The sequence below is a fragment of the Lethenteron reissneri genome, chromosome 15 (assembly GCF_015708825.2).
Source record: "Lethenteron reissneri isolate LAM-NWPU_2019-01 chromosome 15, ASM1570882v1, whole genome shotgun sequence".
NCBI lineage: Eukaryota > Metazoa > Chordata > Hyperoartia > Petromyzontiformes > Petromyzontidae > Lethenteron > Lethenteron reissneri.
The window spans coordinates 9,097,265-9,119,903 of NC_083793.1; the positions used below are offsets into that span (position 1 = coordinate 9,097,265).

Here is a 22,639-nt window from a genome sequence, read left to right on the forward strand (position 1 = left end):
GTTCCTGTCTTTGACTACGAACAAGATAAAACTGGTGATAGGCAGACTCGACTCAGGATGAGGATAAGTTATGATTTGCACTGACAGGGCTATAAAACTCACCAGCATCTCAAAGTGCCTCCCATCACATCTCATCTTATCCGTTCCATTGCCCTCCAGCTGTCTAGCATAATGAGACTCCCAGTAGCAATGATCGAAGTTGTTTCATCCAATTAATTAATCCAGTCGGTGTTTTATAACGATCAATTATAATGATTATTACCTATTTACCCCAGAATGCCACAGTGGCTCCAAAGACTAATTTCTCAGGAGGGCCCTGCTGATTGGGGATGTTTGGCCAAGACAAACGACATTGTGTGTGTGTGTGTGTGTTTTATATGGAAGAAAACCATTGATACCAGAAGAGACCCGTGCAGAACAGGGCGAGAACATATGTACGCCACGTAGAAAAGGCTTCAGAGTCAGGAATCGAATCCCCTGCCACCCGGCCGCTTTGACAATGTGGTTATTTATATTATACTCTTTGGTTCTATCGGTAAACTCAAGTAGGTAGAAAAAATAAAAATAAATATTTTATTTTATACCTACGTGACTTTACCGAAAGAACCAAACAGTATGGGTTCCTGCAGTCACGAAAGCTTCAAATCAAGATATTTATATGATGTCGAATAAACTTGTTTGTCCGTGTTTTTTTGTCTTTTACTGATGGTAATGAACAATTCTGCGTTTTCAGTTCCCGAGATTGATTACATGTTTTATTTTTTTGTCACCAGAGGTACACCAATGAGTTCAACACCAACTACGCCATGTCAGAAATATACAAGTACGCAAAGAGGTATCGACACGAGGTAAGCGATACTTCCTGGGAAATAACGTTTTTGCTTGAACAACCCATCGCCTCTTAGACAGCACGGCTAAAATACCGTAACCACTTGCGTAAAAGATTGCTCACTGGTGTAAACTCAGCTTTGACACAATAAAATCACTCGTCAGAATATGCCGTCATTATTATTATTATCATCAAGTGCCAACTGCACTAGAGTGTGCGATACAGTTTTGACGGTATCCGCAATTCTTTTTTGTTGTGGCTGCAAATCCACATAAAATAAATTTTGCACATTACGCAAAATCCAGCCGCGCGGCTGAGCAGTTGAGCACGCGGCTGCGGCGGGTTGACTCAGCCCACCACGTGGAGGGAAGTCACCCATGGTTATCCTATGCAGAGACTTGCCCCTGCCATAAGAATGTGGAATTTCCACCACTGGCTGAGGACTCTAAACGGTTGTGATCCACCAAACCCCCATTCCCATCCAGGCGTCACTTGTCCAGCGTGCGTTTGAATCAGGAATTGATGAAGTCTTTTCACATTACGTTCAACGTTTCCCAATCATTCAGTTTATATTATTTCGGGTTTCGTGGTTTTACACTCAAATCCAAATGCAATTATTCAGCCATGATCTATCAGCTGCTGGATGAAGACCTCCCCAACCGCCGCAATGCTAATTTAAGCAGATGATCACTTTTGACTTTTTGACGTGAAATTTAACTAATTTTCGATTATGTGGTTCGGGTTGTTCGGTTGCTGGGTGAAACAGCGTGCCGCGTGTGCGTGTGTTCTGTGTGTGTGTGTGTATGATGTGTGTGTGTGTGCGTGTGTGTATGGGAGAGCGGTAGTGTAGCGGTTAGTGCACTGCGCTACGAACCCGGCGACCCGAGTTCGATTCCCGCTCACGGCCAACACCAGTGACGATTATCTGAACCAGTCTTGGGCCTCCCTCTCGGTTGACTCAGCCTAATATGAGTATCTGGTGTAGTATGTAAACATCGCCAGTGGGGAGACAAAGGCCGTTAGGCGTGGTGTTAGCCACTTACCCCTTTGTGTACCATTCCGGCCTTCATTGGTGCTCGCTAACAGCACTTGCCCCAAACGGCTATTAAGGCTATTAAGGCTATACAGCGGATCTTTGTCTTTCTTCATATTTGTGCGTGTGTGTGCGCGTGGCATTTCCACGACAGATCGTCGACTCACTGGAAGAGAATCTGACGACGCGCAAGATGCAGCTGGCCCACAAGTTTGAGCAGGTCATCGTCCTCATGGAAGACAACATCTATGAAACCTGCAGCGAAGTGTGAGCCCCTTCGCCAAGCAGCGCCGGGCCCAGAGCATCAGGTGGACCGACTGTGTGGCCAAATCTCTCTCAATCTTTCATTGGTTCTTGGAAATAATGCAAAGAAGCGTGACTTATTTTTCCAAGACCGCCTCTCCGGAAACACTGGGTGGACCGACCTACATTGGGTGAACGAGCTACTGCCAATTCATGCCGAATGCTCCTGATCTCATCGGATCTCGGAAGCTAAGCAGTGCTTTGACGTTGCTTAGCGCTTAGATGGGTGACGACCACCGGGGCTTGCCAGGCGTTGTAGTTGTGGAGTTGCACGGCGTCGTCAGGAGATGGCATTGTTGAGTGTTATCCCCCGTGTCTAATGCGTGGTGGGTTTTCTCTGCGCACTCAGGTTTTCCTCCAAAGATGAAGCTAAACACCCAATGTAGCAGGAGCCTGCTGAAAAATATATATTTGCATTAGCATTGCTATTTTATTTTACAGGTTGCGCTTTCATTATAATAACGTTTCGTTTTTGCAAAGCGTCGTTCAATCAAATTGCATCTCACGATCGGTGGGGAACCGCAGACAAGCTGTGGAGGGAAGCTTCTGAATTGTTCGATTGAAAGAGCACATTTCACAGCTGATACATTGCCCCGTTCTGTGGTTGCATCGAAGCGTTCGTGTAACCGAGTTACGCCCAGCGTCGATAAATAATGGGCAGCTCGCTATTTACATTTGCACGACAGACCACTTCAACTGTGAAACGAAGGATTTCACCCAATGACGTGGCAAGGCAGTGCCGGGGAAGTGATGAGAGAAGAGTGATAGTTTTCTGTTGGGTAAGTGAATTTACTCCACCATGGAATTTCTGCAATTTGCATTCAGCCAAAAAAGGGTGATGACTCCCGTCCAATGTGCTGGGCCTGGTTTGTCGAGTGGTGTGGAGTGCGCAAAACCTGTAAGTCAATTTTTGCTGCGCAAAAAAAAATGTATACACGAACGATGCAGTCTGCGGAGATTGCACTTTAGCCATGCAATTGCCTTGTATTGCTTCCTGTTTAAAAATGCAGTGTTTATTGGCGACAGAATGATCAGTTTGGGAGGTGGAGCTGTGCCCTAGGTTAATGTGAAGTGCGGAAGTCTGCCCGTCGAATGGTTCGTAGGCATGTAACGAAGCATAATTTCACGAATTGAAATTGATTCTCGCAGCATCGGATCGTGCACGGAAGGATAATTTATTGGTAATTCACGCACGATACATATGCGAGTGATATGTAAAAAGCACACGGTCTTTGTTTACGTGCAAAAAACCATCAGAATTTACTGAAGAAGTCGAAATTGTCTTAGATCACCATCAATATAAATATAAGCAGAAGAGGAGCACAATGCAATTATTCAGGAAATGCTAATGATTTTATTGCATATGCACAAAGGCTGTGTACTTTTGACACATTTTACGACCTTGATTGAAGCTCGGGGTGTTTCAGCCTGCACCATGATTCTCTTGTGATTGGGGTTTTCTCGTCATTACAGTTTTGATCACCTAATCGAAAAAGAAAACAAAATTCTGGACAAATTAGACCAATAAAAGAAACCACGCAAACGCCATACGATGAAGAAGTTTAAGTAAAATTGTGACCAAGAATCGTGACAATTCATCGAATTGCCGGGGTCATCTATTGTTCCATGCCTTGTGATAAACAATCTGTAAAAGTACTCTTAACCTGAGGCACTTGCTTTGTCTACAACGACACAGGCTGAAGCACGTAAACATTACAAACCGGTGCCCTCATAATGTCCAGATGTGGTAGCTGAGTCGTGTCCATCCAAGGCGAAACGAAGCATCGATTCAGCCAGTAATGGCCATGATCGAGCTCGGGATATGTGCGACGAGTCGCGCGTTTAAGAGTCGATGTTTGTTGGTTCGTATATATGGGGCCGTCCATAAATGACGTCATGCACCTGGGGGGGATCAGACATTTGTGACGATGTGTGACGGGGGGTTGAGAAATGTGACGTCACATCAAAATGCTCAACTTTAAATAAATATAGACAACACGTTCTACTTAATTAAATATACTTTTTTAAATAAATATTTTCTCCTACAACATCAGAGTGCAGCGCCACATTAAATACGCACTACAATGACAATAGTTTAAAGCGATTTGAAGCATGTTTTATTTTGACTGGGGGGGGGGGGGTGCAGAGCTTTGTGACGTCATATTTGAGGGGGGGTCGGACTTTTTGTGACGCCGTGTGACGAAGGGAGGGTCAAAAATTGTCCAAAATCGCGTGACGTCATTTATGGACGGCCCATATGTTGTAAGCAATGGGCTCACCGATACACAATGTGAAACACTTGATTCATTACACATGAATCAACTTGTGACCCTGAATGAAGACAAATTATCGAGTGTCCAGACAAATGTTGAATATTGGTTGAATTCGCTATGCCCCTATTGCATCGGATGGCACGCGTTTATAATCCAGCAGAGTTGTGGTAGTTGAGTTGTACTCGGATTAGGGTTCGTAGTCTAGTGTAGGGTTCTTCACCTGGCAGCCCACCGGCCACCAATGGCTTACCAAACTATTGCCTGCCGAGACATACATGTATGCAGATTAGTGAGATTACGAGATAACCCAGAGAGAAAGAGAGAGAGAGATGAAAGAGCTGGAGACGAGAGCTCCAACATGGGTGGTCACGTACAGACGCCACGACGTCACGACACCGCGTGACGTCATGACGTCTGTGCACATGACACTATGACGGGGACCTACGTCACGTCGCCTGGCAGCACGTGCTCATTTTTTGTCACGTGGGCCGTCGAAAAATCTAGCTGAAGAACCCCGATGTCGAGAGTTATGCCCTGTGCGAGACTGCAACTTGCGGCACAGAAAATAGCCCCATGACTTGTATCGCAGAGTGTGAGGGCCCTTTCCTCATGTGTGAGGATTTTCCCCGGACGCTCCGGTTTCTTCCGATACGCGGAAATGTTTGACAGAGGAACTGGGCAGACATCCCAAAGCAGGATGTTCCTGGTGGAAAAAAAAAGAGTATTGATGACTACTACCTTTTTCAGCAGCACCCTATTGCACTCCCAACGCAGTCTTTTATATATATATAAACATTTCTCTACACGTGTAGAATTTTCCGACAAATTTGTTTCGCGCAACGATTTTTGAGACGAGTACACGCAGCCACTGACACTGCTCACCGATGTGTTTGTGGGGATCTTGCCGCTGTGTTTGTTCGGCACGATGAGCCGACGTTTCGCTCCACGTACCGGGCGCTTCTTCGATTGAGAAAAACGACGGACAACGTGCCGAACAACAACAACAACGCGCCCCGGAAACGCGCCAAAGAGCTTTACGTCCACAACTACAAAAACAAAACCTTACGTAGTGATAGTTGCTAGCATTGGTGTGAAAAAAAGTAAATGTGGAAACGAGGGTTTGATAAGGAATGGTGCCCACAGACTCGAGATTGAAAATGTAGTGTTTCTGTTTGGGGCAAACCTGAAATCGTGAGAATGTAAATTTCGATTTAAAGCTTTCGTGACTGCAGGGATTCATCTTCTTGTTTCTTTCGGTAAAGTCACGTAGAAGGGAAGTAATAAAATAATAAAAATAAAACATAATAAAACAATTCTCACGACGTTTCGGCTACAACGCAAGCAGCCGTCTTCAGGTGTCTCATTCTTCACCTGAAGACGGCTGCTTGCGTTGTAGCCGAAACGTCGTGAGAATTGTTTTATTATGTTTTATTTTTATTATTTTATTACTTCCCTTCTACGTGACTTTACCGACAGAAACAAGAAGAAGGAACGTGAGAATGTACACGAGTTAAGAGTTTACACCTGCTCACACTTTAGCAGTGCTGCAGCCGAAACAGATGTTTTCTTATTGATGCCCGGCAGATATTGCCTTGTACATTACCTCAGTGTTAGAAAGTTACAATCATCAAACCTCTTATCACTTCAGGGGCGCGTGCTTTTATATATATAGTTATAAAATAGGAGAAAATTAAACTACTGATTTTAAAAGATGATTGGAGCTATTGTATTGTAATTTGAAGTCACGAAATCACATTATAACTGAATAATAAATAACTTAAGGGCTTTTTTTTCCTGTACAGACTGGCTCTGTGAAGTAACATTTCAATCATGCTTAGCACAATATAATGCAAGAAGACAAAAATTTTAAAAAATCAATGTATTTAAATTTGCACAAATTATTTTTTTGTGGGCTGACGTGAGAAAGCTTCATTTTTTTTTTTTGAATGTCTAAAGTGATTAAATCAACCGATCTGTGCTTAAGAACTGCGAACTAATGCTTACATATTCATATTTCACGTTTGATTTATTATTATTATTATGTTATCTCTGTTAAGCGTGGGGACTACGCTAGTGTTGAAGTTACACGTTGTTGCCTTTTTTTTTCTTAGTAGATGCTCATCTGTGCTCATAATTGTCAATCCACTGCTGGATGAAGGCCTCCGCCACACTGTTAGTCTTGCGGGTTTTTCCGTCATACCGAGGCACAACGGGCCACCGTTGTGATTCACGGCAGAAGAAATACCAGAGGCGGAGTTCAGAGTCCTAGCAGCACAAACTCGACAGGGACGGCTCCACTTGGGGCTCAACTTTCTCATCAAATTATTTCTGGGTCGTTGGTGGACTGAAGCAGGTGGCACGTGACTTAGCAGCCACGGCACATAGCAGGAGGCATACTGGATGTGGTATGCTGAGTGCATTTTTTTTTTTTTGCCGGTCACCGATCCAGAACAACTCAGATGAAATCAAAACTCTGGCTTTTACACGAACGTACGCACGCGTGCCACAGGATGGTCACAGTGTGAAAATTTGGTGTATTTACGTTTTTGTGTGGGCGCTTATTTAAGTTTTGTTCGTTTGGTAGGAGAAACTTTCGGGGTTGGCAGCCTGTCGTTGATGACTGTCGAATTGTAATTTAAATCGTAACAAGTGCAGTATATTCTGGAGGATATTATCATTTTTGGTGACTTGAATTTTGGAATTAATGCCACGCGAGGTAAAGCTCACTGAAAACAAACATACTTTCCAGCCAACGCTGTTCGGTATAACTCCTATTATCCGTGATCCTATTATCAGCGACTCCTACTATCTGCTATAGGGCAAAAACTTATATTTACCTGCTCCCATATTTTCCAAAAAATCCGCGATTATCCATGATCTTTTTGCGGATAAGTGGAGTACAATTGCGGATAATAGGGATTTTCTATGTTTGTCCCCCACATCACCACGGATAAGAGGAGGTCTACTGTGTGTGCATGTACACGCTCTCTTTTAAATGTGTGGACGTTTGATTTTTAATGAGCACTCACTTATTAAAAGTCTCCAGCTAGCTATTATACGCCAAAATGCCGAATATTTTATACGGTTTGTTTCATGTGTGAAATTCTTAAAATGTCTTTTTTTATGGCATTTAAAAAAACAATGTGACTTTCATGACCAAACGGCCACACCCCATTCCAGTATTATTAAGCATGTGTTAATGTTATGTCATACACTGAATTTTGTTGTCCATTCCTTATTAATACCATTAACATTTTGCCAATTTGTACTGTATGTTTTCATATAATAAAAAAATATTATTTACAGACCTTTGTCGAACTAGTGCTTGTTTAAGACTTTTGTATGGTATGTCGCACTGTTACTCTTCGTTGCAGTCAAAATGTTGCGTTTAACCTGCATACCGTTATTTCATCTAAGTGTCCCTCTGAATATAATTGCAAGGATGCGTCTCGCCATGCAACTTGCACACTTTGAAAAACATTCTGAAAACGGGCCGGTTGCTCGCTCTGCTCGCAGTCAACTTGCCACCAGTGGCAGGAAGGGATGGCGCAGATTGATAAGTCCAGCTCGTTGAAGCCAGGAAAGGGAAGCATTTTAAGGGTCTGCTTTGTTATCTGCGGAGTCAAGACGGTGGGAAAGGGCAGGAAGCAAGCTAAGCAAAATTAAGTGCTCTTCCTTCTGCCGTTTGAAACGGGAAGGCAGTCAGGTCGTCCCCTTGTCAAAGCATTTGAAGACGCCGAATGGTGGCAAGCGTTCTGCGCCGACGAGTGATTCTGGTTTCAGCAAGTAGGGCGAACAGTGAACTGCCATTTGCTAACGGCGTCGAGATCAATGCGAGGCAGGGCTTGCCAGTGACCCGGCAGAGCCACGTCTCAATACGACACAGTTTGGATGCCCGTAGCGTATAAATGCGCACGCGTATTAGGACGCTGCATAAGCAGTGGGGGATGGTATTTATTTCATTGAGAGAGGAAAAGAAGAATGTATTGTGCTTTGGGTTGGACAGTTACAGGGAGCCGACAGCACAGATGGATGGTAGAAGGGAGTTCCAGACAATAGGGGCAGCAGAGGTGAATGAGAACGAGCAAACCACCCCTTAGACCACCCATACATGTAGGGAAAGCTTTGCTTGTAAACATGCTGCAAGAAAGCAACTCTTCCCGAAGCTTATAATCTTATCATTTTTAATTCACAGCCCTTCATCAATACACTGCTGGGTGAATGCCTCGCCATGCCATGTCGTTTATGGGGATTGTTTGAACATACTTCACCAGACTGTCCGATGCGGTTTGGTGAAGTTAGGGTCCAGGACTGTTTCAAATATCGCTTGCCGCTGATGGTAGCCATGGCTAGGAAAATCCCGAGTCCAAATTGCCGGGTTCGTGGCGCGGTGTGCTAATCACTGTGTCATCACATTCCCCGTAATTGTCTTCTTTACACTACAAATCTAATATATGGTAGAGCCAGATTGGGTTTGAGAGATGGGGTTTATAGTTCTGAAAATAGATGTATTGTCATCCTCATCACTAACGGCTGATGTCCAAGATAGACACGTTCTACCTTGCGTGATCTTCAGTGTTTGTCATGGAGAGTTCCGTCCAGTTGCCCACCAGCCGTTGCGTTTCCTCCCTCTTCCACTCTCTTCTCTTCCATTTTCACCTTCATCGTCACATCTCCAGCTATGACCCACTTTAGTATGTGTCCCGCATTCGCCACCTTCATTCTGAATATATATACACCGTATAGTATATTATATTCCTGTAGGTAGGTGTGTGTGTGTGGCTATATTTGCTTAACTTTATTGACAGCGGCTACAATTTCGGGGTTCGTCCCATAATCCAGAAAATAAAAAAAGTGTTTGATTTGAGAAACCAAAATCGAAACCCCTAGATTAATCAGGGAGTTCCATATGAAGAGAACTGAACTGTAGAACATCTAGCAAGAATGCATTTTCGGATGGCCGTTGTCAGATTTATATTTCCCATAAATCGGCTTGCTTTCCCGATCGAACAATTCAACGTGAATTCACAATCGTTGGCATAGCTAAGTGTCTTAATGCGAGCCCAGCCAACAAAGGAACCACTGTGCCGTAACTGGATGGCAATGCCAACGCCAGGCTTATCAGGATATACTTAATGTGTTCGCAAAATGCAGCTTGGAATTACTGTACGATTTAAGAACATTATTTGGTGATCCTGCGTTGGCAGAGGTGCACAAACATGAACTAAAAAATATATAGAACTGGCATAATTGCCTATTATATATATATTTAACAAGAGTTTATTGCCTATTACACACGGTATATATATTCTTTAAAAGACGGTGTTATGGACAAATGTGTTGAGTGTTCATGTACGGTTGAATGCTTACACGAGCTCTTAACTTGGAAATATATAAGCCTTTCCTGCCTTAAATTGAATGTGTCGCCTGGCTTTTTTTTTAAGTCACTGCTATCATGTCTGGGCGATTAATAATGTAACAACTACGGCTGATTGTGCCAGCATTCATAGAGCCGACTCAGAGGTCATCTTTAATGTTGTTACTCAGCCGCCAAAAGGGGTCTTAGTGCGCTCTCTTGTGGACCAGATCAGAAGTGTAAGTCAAGAAACATCGACATGAGCTACATGTTGATGTGAAGCTTTCGTGACTGCAAGAATCCATACTCTTTGGTTCTTTCGGTAAAGTCACGTAAGTAGAAATAAAACAAAACAAATCACGACGTTTCGATCGCAACACAAGCAGTCGTCATCAGGAAAAAATAGTTAGAAATAAAATAAAATAAAACAAATCACGACGTTTCGATCACAACACAAGCGGTCGTCATCAGGAAAAAATAGTTAGAAATAAAATAAAATAAAACAAATCACGACGTTTCGATCACAACACAAGCGGTCGTCATCAGTTTTTGCCTGACGACGACCGCTTGTGTTGCGATCGAAACGTCGTGATTTGTTATTTATTTTTTGAATTTACCGAAAGAAACAAAGAGTATATGAGCTTAAGTCACAAACTATGGCACACCTGAGTGCTTTTAGTATGAAACTCATTATCGTCATCTGCCATGATCTATCCACTGGCGGATGAAGGCCTCATCAATGCACGCCTATTACGCAATATACACACACACATGTACTGTAGGTTGAACTTCTTTCGCACCGTACGTGGCGGGGGGAAGGACAACAAAATAAGCACAAAAATCAGTTCTAAAGAAACGAGTTTTCAATCTAGATTTAAAATAAATTTAACACGGAGATGTAAATAAATTGTATATACAGTACACTCTAATACATTCAAATTAGTGTGAGAATTCAAACACGGTTCCCCTATGTATGAACTCGCCCTCGTCAGAGGAATATGTAATGTTAACCACAGGGTCAGGGCTGCTCGTGTTAATGACGTCGAGCTGATTACGCTTTTTAAATCCATTAAAGCCATCAAGTGTGACTGTGAGGAAGCAATTGCGATGATTGACCGACATCACATTGGCCGTCGTAGGAGATGGAACGATGAAATCTGCTCGTGTGCAGGTGCTTGGTGGATGTTGGGTGGATTGTGACTTTGCACGACCGTGATAAAATACTACGGCTTTTTAAATCATTTATATTAAGTTCGCTTGCTTGCTTGCGTGCTTGCTTGCTTGCTTACGACCGTGCAAATCTTTCGGTCGTTTTTTAACCCACTTCCCGTGATCCAATCGAGCTGACATTTTGCACACAGACTCGTTGTGCGAGACAATTAATGTTCGTTAAAAAAAATTCTAAAATTTTACACTGTTTAGGGAAAATAAATTAAATATTTAATAACCAATTTCTTAATACTGGCAGACAATCATCTGACCCATAGGTGGCAGCCATCTCAAGCCAGAGGACGAGAGGACTCTAGCCGCCACGCATATAAAGGATTTATAGTGAAAAACTTAGTTTTTACGGGTTATACTTATTTTTTAATCAGTGACGAATGTCTCCCAAATAACTGACTGACTGTGATGATCTGTGTTTGAATTCCTGAGTCAAATGTATCTCAAAGGACCAGTCACGCTTTCCCTGCCAAACACAGACTCCCCCGTTTGCTTCAAAGTGTAAATCAGCAGGTGATCCATCACGAAGTGGATTATGCTAATACAGTACTATTCTGTTATCTATCAGAATCAGAATCTTTATTTATATTTGAGGAATCCGATGACCGACGAAGCTGTTTTCACATATTACACTGCCCTCATTAAAACAGGTCCACTCAGAATGCAATGTACCAGCAAACATTGGATAGCTTTTCTTTTCATACAAATTAGTTTTATTGAGAAACACTTTTAGTTTATTGACGTTTGTCAAACTCAATAGCCTCTAATACAAAAAAGTTTAATCAGGAAATGTGGTATAAATGTAATTCTTATAAGGCCCCATGGTTAAAAGTCTCCTATATCTTATTATATCTCTCAGGCCTCTATATATACGAAACAGGGATATTGCCCGAAACGTCTAAAAGCCTTCTCTCACCAGTGTTTGACCAGAGAACGATACAAGACCAACAGTACAAAGATGTATAGCTCATGGGATTCCTCCTCCAGTATAAATACATCAGATTTTCAACACTAGGTTTAACCCTTTCTGGAATTAAACTCACGTTTGCATGTTCACCACAAGTACGTGTGGTTAATGCAGACTTAATTCCTTGAAAAGGATTTCTATTTTGGTGTTTGAACATCTTAACACCCGTTTTATTGCCAGAAAGGGAACACAAGAAACCCTTATTTTTCGTACTTTGACACTGGCCATAAAAGTGTCCCATGGATAAATCGGATTCTGATTATTCTGAAACGTTGAGCGAGCACGTGGCCTCGCCCCCCCCCCCCCCACCAACAAGACAAAGATCACCCGTGTAGCCTGTACCAGATTGTTGGGGCAAGTGCTGTTAGTGAGTAGCACCTATGAAGGTCGACACTCTGATACACGAGGGGGTGGGTGGCCATCACCGCGCCCGGCCGCCTTTGTCTCCCCGGTGGCGATGTTTACTACACCACCGCACCGGGTACTCATTTGATGCCGAGCCGACCTAGGAGAGGCCCAGGGACTCGGTTCAGATAATCGTCACCGGTGTTGGTGGCCGGGACGCCGCCGGGGTTTTTTGGCGCAGCGTAGCGCGCTAACCGCAGTACCACCGCTCCCCACCCGTCCCACCACGCCCCCCCACACCGCCCCCACCCCCCATCCTCCCACCCATCCCCATCCCTCCATCGACCCCCCCCATCCCTCCGGCTCCACCCACCCACTGACCACCGCCCCCACCCCTCATCCCCCCATCCATCCCCCCCATCCCCACCCCCCCCATCCCCCCACCCACCACCCACTGACCACCACCCCCACCCCTCATCCCCCCATCCATCCCCCCCATCCCCACCCCCCCATCCCCCACCCACTGACCACCGCCCCCACCCACCACCCCCCACTCATCCCTCCCCCAACCCCCCCATCCCCCCACCCACTAACCACCACCCCCACCCCTCATCCCCCCATCCATCCCCCCCATCCCCACCCCCCCATCCCCCACCCACTGACCACCGCCCCCACCCACCACCCCCCACTCATCCCTCCCCCAACCCCCCCATCCCCCCACCCACTAACCACCGCCCCCACCCCTCATCCCCCCATCCAGCCCCCACCCACCCCCCACCCATCGGTGACGTCACACGCGCGGTGCGTCCTGGGAAGCCCAAAGGCGGCAACTTGAATCGCGTTTCCTCAACGTTAAACGCGCGCGTAGACGAATCCATTTCTCTCGTCTCTCGCCTCTCTCTCGCCTCTCTCTCCACTTCATCTCGTCGAACAAGCACAGCGCAGTCGACGCGCAATTGCCGTGCGTGCTGTGGGACGCTGCGCTCCGTCACAAATCGCCGAGCGCGGCGGTCGTGTTATAGAGTTGCCTGTGGTGTTGGGGCGCTAGGCGAGGTGCAGGCCTCGCGTGTGATTTTGTCGAACGAACGCGTTCGCAGTGGGTGCTAGAATTAATGAAAGGGTAACTACTATACCCCTGCTGCTTCTACTGCTGCTGCTTCTACTGCTGCTGCTACTACTGCTGCAACGTTGCGGTTCGTCTTAAATTGGTGAGCGAGGTGGTTTTAAGAGTTGACTGCGGTGTTGCGAGGTGCAGGCCTCGCTGAGCTCCGAAGCCCTGGGGTGCCATCGCTGCTCTTATCTCTTTATTAACCACTCACTCTTTGTTATTTTACCAGGTAAGGCTCACTTTTTAAGTTACGTAGCCTTATATATTTTTAAAGGAGCGAGCTGACAGCTCGCCGAAGTGGCTTGTCATCGTGTGGACACGTACAGCGGCAGACAGCCTCTGGCACATTCTCCCCTGATATCTTATATATAATAAAGTATATGAATTACCCTAATGCAGTGCTTTATGGCAGTGACATGGCCTAGCAGTAGCGCCTTCGTCACTTGTTGCAGACGTTCACGGTTTGAAGCCAGCGGCCGCCCTGTATGTTACAGGCGGTATGTCATCTACATATATATGTAAAAGGCAAAGTTGTGAATATGTGTGTCTGTTCAAAATGTTGAGCGTACTTCCCGACATGCAACAAACTGGAAATTTGCCATGTGGGTACTTTCCAGAATGTACACCATGCACAAATTATAAAAATACACTTGTTTTTTTTTGGGGGGGGAGCTCAATACAGTAATGCATGCTGTATATTTTTTGCACAGCAGGTGAGTTGTGACGTCAAATCTGTCACGTGACCCGCGCACGTGGAAGCGTAACGCATTGTAGTGTAGCGGTTAGCGCGCTGCGCTACGAACCTGGCGACCCGAGTTCGATTCTCGCTCACGGCCACCACCGGTGACGATTATTTGAACCGGTCCAGGGCCTCCCCTAGGTCGACTCAGCCTCAAACGAGTAACTGGTGTGGTGTGTGAACATCGCCACTGGGGAGACAAAGGCGGCCGGGCGTTGTGAGTGCAAGTCCCGGGCGAAGCCGGGTAGTAAAGCTCGTATTTATATATGTATAGTACAGTATTATTGTTTTATGAGTGGCGCCTTGAGACATTGTGAATGGCGCCTAATAGGTGCAAATCATAATATAGAACTACTGTCGCTTAAGGATGTATCCTTGTCACGACTGTCTCATCATTGGAACGGGTTTTTAGACAGAACGATTTTTTGTTAGTATAAATGTTTTTTTATGAGTGTTTTATTCGAGTCAACTTGTGTTACTGGAAATGTTATTTTAAATTGATTGTGCACTGCCGCTCTCTTTGCGAACGCGTTTTTTTTGTTGCTCTGAGTATGTTTACCTGATTATCATTTTAAATGTTTCGAGTGGGGAAATAAACTATCGCCCAAAGAAAATCTACGTATTTTAACACACAAATCCATGCAAGTTGGTCATGAACCAACTTTTGCTATCTGTTGATTGCCCATGGCAACTGCAGATATTTTGAGTTTCGCATCACGTGATCGTCTCCACGTGGTTCACCAACTTGGATTAGCACGCATTCAACCCAACCCACAACGGGCTATACAAGTACACTGTTGTAATAACAGAGCCTCCCCTTGGCCGTGTAACAACAGGGTTGGACCACACTTTGAATAACGAGTGTGGGAACTGAACTCTGCCGACAACAATGGACAGCCTTGATGAAGAAACGGTTGGAGACGTTTCAAAGGAAACAAATGGAGTGAAGCATGGCGTTTCTGCACTGCAGCATCTACAAAAACGGCAAAAGAAACTCCTGGATGAGGTACGTGGTCTAACAACTATTACTGCTGGACCAAACATCCAGTGTGCCGGTGGTGATACATCTCCAAGAGTGTACATATGCTTCAGTGAGTGGGGAGTTGTATTGTAGTGGTTATCGCACTGCGCTACGGACTATGCGACCCAAGTTCGATTTCCACTCGTGGCGATTACCAGGGATAGCCATACCACCTTGTGTGCTACACCCGCCTTAATGTGCTCTCAAACAGCACTTTCCACAACAGTGTATGGCTATACAGGGAATCTAGACAGCATTCACCTCCAATTAGCACGGTTTCCTACGTACGGTGCGAAAGAAGTTCAACATACTGACTCTACACTGTCGTGTGCTTACAGGTGCAGATGCTGGCCAAGCGCTCCCAGGTATTCCAGGAGTTCCTGGCACCAGATGTACCAAAGGAGACAACAGATAACAAGGACGTTCGTGAGAAAATAATTATGGATTGTGAATCCGTCTGGAGGGAGGTGAATGAAGTGAGTATTTCAATGCATGCAGAGGCATCACGGTGCTTTGAAATCCATCCTTTTAACAGACATCTTGACAGCTTTTATTTGTATAGTGTGCTCTTGAAATGACTGCAAATCAAGGCAAAGCTTGTCAGCTGTCTTCATGCTGTGCAGAAATGTCACATGCCAGGGTAGTACTGCTCCACCAACACCTCCAGGACAATCACGTGTTTAAGCTAAATTTAACCTTGTATACTTTTTATGCTTGTATATATTTTGCTTTGTTATGCGCTCAAACATAAAAGAAATGGGATGCATTTGGTCTTCATGGGAATAACGGGGTTTTGCAAATACAATTGACGTGGCAAGGAACCCTCCATTCTAAACGATCCCAGTATTTTGAGGACACTGTCGATTAGTTTGCAATTTGGTTCCCATAGTTGCCCATTTTGATTACAAACCTGAATAATACAATTAATAGCGACTTATTTTTTGTCATTGAGAAGAAAGAAAGGCCTCAATGTTGTGGAGAATTGTTTTCTTCCGGAAAGATCTCTGATTCCGCTAACCGTGTGCCTTTAGATTTTTATATTTTTCTGCGTGATCATAACAAACATTTTTTTATTTTTAATCACCCTGTAATTCATTAGATGAGTTCACTGAATAAGCTTTTGTATATTAAATGAACACAATTTATGTTTTTTACAAAAAAGTACCAATATACGTAGATCTTTAACTTAAAATAATATTCAATATAGCGATTTTAATTGCGAAAATTGTCCTTGTTTCTTGCAGATGCAAGCAAGAATTTGTATGCAAGAAGCCACTCCTGTATCTCCTGAGAATCCGGTAAGATTTGAAATCATTACATTTCATTACCGCATCTGAGATGAAACCCGAAAGTTCTAACAGTGCAGCTACAATTGATAATGCGGTCATCCCCACTGATTTAAAATATATAATACATGCTTTAACACATTCCTGCGGAGGGAGCTGGTAGGAACGTTGGGTTGCTCGGTCAATGGCCAAGGTCAACGGCGGCGTGGTGTATTCCGCAAATATGGCCGACTGTGAGGGTGGGCACAAGCCGGCGTGAGTAGGTTAAACGTTGAGTTTTATAAGGGCACCACGGGGTGACCAGCCCCTCCCCACCCAGCCCCACCCCTCCCATCCCCCACCCAGCCCCACCCCTCCCGCCCCCCACCCATCCCACCCTCTCCACCCAGCCCCTCCCCACCCTCCCGACCCAGCCCCTCCCCACCCTCCCCTCTCCACCCAGCCCGACCCCTCCCATTTTTGATGCACGACGGACGGACACAATAATCTCCTGTGGGCTGGTGGAACCAGGTGGTTCTTACCAGTATAAAATGTCTATACCCATTGATGTTGAGAATCTGTGCATAATGGCAGTACCACTGCAGTTCCAGGTTGTGCCAAACAGCTGTGCCGAAATGAAGGTTACATCCATAGTCATAACTTATACTAGATGTACGTGTGTGTTTCTATCAGATTTTGGATATACTTTTGGCAAAGAAATGGTTGCTGAATGCTGAAGTTGAAATTTCAACGGAAACAAAACAGCTGAGTAAGACATGTTTTTTGTAATATTCGAAAAGTGACCTTGCCACAAGACATTAAAATACTTGAAATATTGTTTTTGTATCTTAAACAAATATTTTTCCTGTATTCTAGTGCCTCTTAAATATCCTGAATGCGCACTTGTGGTGGCAGAAGAGAAGGTAAGATGTTAATTTATGTTTTAGATTTGAAGTTTTCGTGACTGCAAGGATACATACTCTTAGGTTTTTTCGGTAAAGTCACGTAGCTAAAATAATAAAAATTATTTCTATTATTATTTCTATTATTTGTATTATTATTTTTTACCTACGTGACTTTACCGAAAAAAACTAAGAGTATTAATTTATGTATTTTTTATTGTTGATTCCTGAGACGTCCAATAATTCTCGCAAGTGGATGACTTTGCAAGTGGTGATTTTTTTTTCTGTATTTTGCACCAACAGCTTAAACAAGTTATCGGTCAACTGGAGGAAACATTGTCATTTTATAGAACCACAACAAAAGCCCTCGAGTCCGAACTTGAAAGGTACGAGACCTGAAAGCCTATTTTCCTGTTTGCTGGTGGTGTTTTTTTTTATCCGGATGAATCTGTGTGAAGTGTATCGATCGTGTCTCACAATGAGTGTTGTTGCAGAGAGAAGGCCTATCTGGAAGATCAAAAGAAAATTCAACAAACACTTAAAGAGAAACTGGCTCAGCTGGCTACGGATAGCACCAACACGTCATCAAGCCAAGAGTATGCTGGAACACGTGTTTAATCGCCCACATTTATGTAAAGTCGGCACACTAATAATTTTAAAGACCATTATTAACATTCTCACTTGGTTTCAGACTGTTTCTAACCATCATTTAAGTTTTGTAAAGTTATTTATATATGTTTTGTTAGTGTTTCAATAGTAAAGTTAGCATACTTTGATAAGATATAACTTTTTAAGGATAGCTAAATGCACGTGATTATATGGTGGTTACCCCTTGACAGTAATAAACAGAGGTTATCTACTGCAGAAATTGCATAATGTTTTACTACATTAACAACATTATTAACTCTTTCATGAAACTAATACGGTTTTGAAAATGTATACCTTCAGTTCCAGGTCGATGTTCATAAAACCCCTGCATGTAGGGGAGGCTTAATGTTAGCAATGAGTGGCTTCATATTTTGCCAGCAGTAAGTAATGGTTGTACTGCCCCCTGCCTTTCAGCCTCCCCAGAGAAATGCAGGAGCGACTGCGCAAGGCTATGCTGCATTACAAAAAGCTGAATAAGGCTCTCTTTGAGTTTTCAAATGAATTTTTCCCGCTGCCAACGGAAAATGGTGTTTACGGCAAGAGGAAGAAGGTAAGTTCAGCTTTTCTCGGCTGCCTGGATGGTGAGAGTGATACAAGATTGTGAAATTAACGTATTGGCGGTCCACCGGTGCGCGGTATTAAAAAAAACAAATTTTTTTCGCAATAACTATTTATTCTCCCACAATTCGGAACCCCATTCAAAAAATCTTGCAGTGCGCATCAAAATCAATTCTCGTTATGTCCAAGCAGTCGGAAGACAATTGTCAGTTAAAACTTATATTTTAGACTGTTTTTAGGAAGTCCGGTGTGTTATGCTGCAACGGTGTACCGCCAGTACGTCCAAATGAAAAATGCATCGTCATCACGTTGCCCCAGTGTAATGGTTGGCACACTGCACTTGCCATCTAGAGTTCGCTGATCCGATCTCTGTGAGCCAGTTGAAACGATGGTCAGGTTTCCCCCCCATGCACGGTTCACCCAGCAGTATAAATGGGTACACCACAGTTAAACCGGCAGGTCACATGTGATTGTGCGGTAAGATGCATTCAATATTAGTACGTTCAGTTATTTTAATGGTTTTGAAATACATTCAATATATGATAATTACATCTTAAACCATTGTTGTGAATGGCTTAACGCCAAATGCTAAGCTTTTACATTGTTGTGTTAAGGTGTTGGTTGTTGGTGAATGCTGTTAACACATAAATAGCACTATGAGACCTCCTTTACCAGTGGCAAAATATAGTAATAGGTTTTTACCCTTTCAACTGGTACAAAAACTGACACCTTTTTTGGCGTCATCTGGTCCAACACCAATGGAGACTAGGTTCTAAGAAAAGCTGTCTCGGCTGTGGACCAATCAACTTCAAGGACAGTGCATATCATTATCATCATCAGAGTTTCTTTTTGTTTGCATTTTGACTGCTTGTGTTGTGGTTATTGCAAACATGATGCCTTGTATAAAGGTGTCAGTTTTTGTATCAGTTGAAAGGGTAAAAACCTATTACTACATAAATAGCACGTTTAAGCAAACTTCCAATGTGTTAACAGGATATAAGCAAACAGCATATTGAGTGTCAATATTATATACCTGTGTAAGGACAATACGTGGGGATGTAAGGACAGTACATCTCCCCGTGGCCATGGTTACTAATTAGCGTAACGGGTTCGGGTAATGCGGGACCTAAGTGGTCGCTAATAATGATTGATGCGACAAGCTTTGACAGGGTCGCGTGAGGGGAAGCATGGGACTTAATGGACGTAAATTGTAACAAGGGCAGAGACAGACGGGGCCAGGTGCGGTGAGAGAGGGTTCGGGAATAGGGGCGTGGCCGGGTCGTCAGGGGGATAAAAGCCGGCACGAACCGGGGCTCTGGGCTGCTGTTGTGGGGAACTGCCGTCGCCACCTTGGAACGTGTCGTCTTCATCATCCTGGAGTGGGCACCTTGTAGTCTTGGAAGGCGAGAGTTATGTTCTCTCAGAATAGAGCTATCTAAGTTACCCAAGTGTATATAGTCACTCGCGGTTACTCGTTAAGTTATTAGTTAGTCGGCGGACTTTATTCATAATAAATATACATATAACTGAACAAGACGGTGTCTCTGAGAGCTACATTACACTTGGAAACACATTAACAGTGTTATAACATGTATAAATGTAACATATATAAATGTAATTACTTTTTATTTGTGTGTTTTTCCATGGCAGAAATCTACAAATGTGAACAGCACCAAAAACATAGACTACATTGCTATCCACGAAATACTGGAGGCAAGTGAATTCGTTACTGCAATCACTTCCTACCAACTCCGTAAATGAATTTTGGAAGTGTTCTGCAGATGTTGTAACTTACGATTCATATGTTTTACATGTGGTGTCGTGTTTGTGTGCACGTGTAACAGCAACAATCTAAGGTTTATTTATTGTCAAGACAAGTGCCACAACTGAACATCTGAATACTTTAGGGATCTGTAGCTGGTTGCATAATATGCTTTGGGTAATTCCCCCCCCCCCCCATACACTGCTTCAGATGACATTTAACCAGCCAAGTGGCTCAGCAGTAGAGTGAGTGGTTCACCTGAACAAGGTTACAAATTCAAATCTTTGTTGGGGGGTTGACCAAGCCGATCATCCCTCCCAGGGTCAATAAATGGGGGGTCCCACTTTGCGGGGAAGTCAAGCGGTTGCCATATCGATAAGACTGGTGCCCGCCGTAGGAATGTGAAGTTTCCACCACTGGGCTGTTAACAAGAGATGATCGCAGCCTCATTGCTCATTATGAGCAGGGAATCACTTCCACCAAAGTGACTACGCTTTCTCCGTTCCACTGCTGGATGGAATGAGTAAAGAGGGTTGTTTTTACCATACTTCACCATGCTGGTCAATGTGGATTGGTGTGTCCAGTACCGGTTTGGATATCGCTTGCCACTGATGTTAACCATGGCCAGGACTCAAATTCAGGTTGGCAGCTTCTTAGTGCAGCACGCTAACCACTATAAAACCGTTTATATCCCTGACGTGGCATTCTAGGCAAAAGTTGAACTAACCCTGATATTAGACTGGAAGAGATTGTGGTGTATAAACCATGAGCCCCACTCACCGACTTTTTTCGCCTTCCCTTGCCACAGTTGCTGATGAACCAGATGACAAGTTCTCCGCACGACCCGTACATCACTGTGCAGGACAACTTCTGGCCTCCGTTTGTCGAGAAACTTCTCCGCTTCGACATGGCGGTCACGCATCCGGAGGATCACAACAAGATCCGCATTCAGTTCTACCACGAATAGCGTGGAGCAACAACGATGAGGGCATTAAGACTGCATGCATTCAAGTTTAATGCAACTGATCGCTCAGGTCTGGATGTTTCTGCAACCAGTTGCGAGCAGTTGCACCAGTCGGTTGCTTGCAGTAAAGACGGTCTACTTTCAAGCGAATCCACTGTAGTGACGTACTTCATCACTTATATATGTGCCAACAAATGATGAGATATTCTTGGTTCTTTCGGTAAAGTCACGTAGAAGGGAAACAATAAAATTATAAAATTATAAAACAAAAAAATTCTCAATAATATTCTCAGTGATAATTTTATTGTTTTATAATTGTATTATTTTATGGTTTCCTTCTATGTGACTTTATCGAAAGAACCAAGAATATGAATCCCTGCAGTCACGAAAGCTTTAAATAGAAATTATGAGTTACAATCCTACATATGCTGTTTATATAAAGGATTGGTAAATTCACAATAATATGATTAATGGTAACTTTTTTTATTTTACCAGGTAAGGCCCACTGAGCTGTATAGCTCTTTTTCAGAAGTGACCTGGCCACAAAGAATAGCTCATTTGTAGCCAGACCACATGTGGATTTTAAATGCGGAGAAAAAAAACTGAGGACCCGAAAAAAAAACAACGACCACAGGGAGAACATGCAAACTGCAAATTTCCATGTGTCAGAGCTGAGATCGAACCCGTGTGACCTGTTTACCAGGCAAGGTAGCTAATAATATCTCGCCGCAGCGATGCCCATAAGATAAGATTTTGCAATCGGGATTTTTGCACATTTCCATGAAGTCGTTAATTCATGAAAACCCTTGATTAAAAAGAACTGAGCGCACCAAAATATCATTGCTGTGATTAGCAGAAAATAGATCTCCACACTTCGAAATGTGGAAAGTTAGTTGACCAACTAATGGCTCCGATGTGGACAAAGCGGTTGTAGGTGATCTAGTTGTGCGATTACGAGAGGGATTTGCTCGTTTGACTGATCACTCGGTGTCAGCATCAGAATATTGATTTATTTTGGAGGAATCCGATGAACTCTTTTTCACATATGGTCCACGATAGTGCACGGTATAGGAAATGTAAGCAAATGACTTTTAAATAATGTAAAGTAAACTATTTTTTATCTTACCAGGTAAAGCCCATTGAGCTATACTGTATAGCTCTTTTACTGGTAGGAACCTCCTGGCTACACCAGCCCACAGGGGATTATTGTGTCTGTCGTGCAGGGAGGGGCTGGGTGGGGAGGGTGGGGCTGGGTGGGAGGGGGACTAGTGGGGAGGGAGGGGCTAGGTGGGGAGGGTGGGGCTGGGTGGGGGGTGGGAGGGGTGGGGCTGGGTTGGGGAGGGGC

General features: G+C 44.0%; 2 protein-coding genes across 7 annotated transcripts in view; both read left to right on the top strand.

The window, feature by feature from the left end:
* PLXND1 (plexin D1) overlaps nucleotides 1-5,664 on the top strand; it is a 101,007-nt gene extending 95,343 nt beyond the window's left edge. The window contains exons 35-36 of the mRNA XM_061551982.1: nucleotides 774-848; nucleotides 2,017-5,664. Of these exons, the coding sequence (XP_061407966.1) occupies nucleotides 774-848; nucleotides 2,017-2,133 (192 nt within the window). The 3' untranslated portion in view covers nucleotides 2,134-5,664. The remainder of the gene's footprint in view (nucleotides 1-773; nucleotides 849-2,016) is intronic.
* A 7,446-nt stretch (nucleotides 5,665-13,110) lies between these two features.
* Nucleotides 13,111-22,516, top strand: CENPK (centromere protein K). Of its 6 annotated transcripts, XM_061551672.1 has the most exons (12): nucleotides 13,141-13,468; nucleotides 13,505-13,535; nucleotides 15,011-15,180; nucleotides 15,534-15,671; nucleotides 16,440-16,493; nucleotides 17,154-17,229; nucleotides 17,337-17,383; nucleotides 17,666-17,748; nucleotides 17,857-17,958; nucleotides 18,425-18,560; nucleotides 20,219-20,281; nucleotides 21,139-22,516. In XM_061551672.1, the coding sequence occupies exons 3-12, from the start codon at nucleotides 15,064-15,066 to the stop codon at nucleotides 21,295-21,297; spliced, it is 975 nt and encodes a 324-aa protein (XP_061407656.1). In that variant the 5' UTR covers nucleotides 13,141-13,468; nucleotides 13,505-13,535; nucleotides 15,011-15,063; the 3' UTR covers nucleotides 21,298-22,516. The 6 variants fall into 6 exon arrangements, with proteins under 6 accessions (XP_061407660.1, XP_061407656.1, XP_061407655.1 ...); XM_061551676.1 differs by lacking the exons at nucleotides 13,141-13,468; nucleotides 13,505-13,535 and adding an exon at nucleotides 13,111-13,128; XM_061551671.1 differs by having other exon boundaries at nucleotides 13,141-13,535.
* The last annotated feature ends 123 nt before the right edge of the window (nucleotides 22,517-22,639 follow it).

Bases quoted from the DNA above. Each gene is read 5' to 3' on its own strand.
- CENPK (XM_061551676.1), top strand. From the start codon at position 15,064: ATGGACAGCCTTGATGAAGAAACGGTTGGAGACGTTTCAAAGGAAACA. The intron at 15,672-16,439 runs GTGAGTATTTCA...TGTTTCTTGCAG, and splicing joins TCTGGAGGGAGGTGAATGAA to ATGCAAGCAAGAATTTGTAT. The intron at 17,230-17,336 runs GTAAGACATGTT...CCTGTATTCTAG, and splicing joins AACGGAAACAAAACAGCTGA to TGCCTCTTAAATATCCTGAA.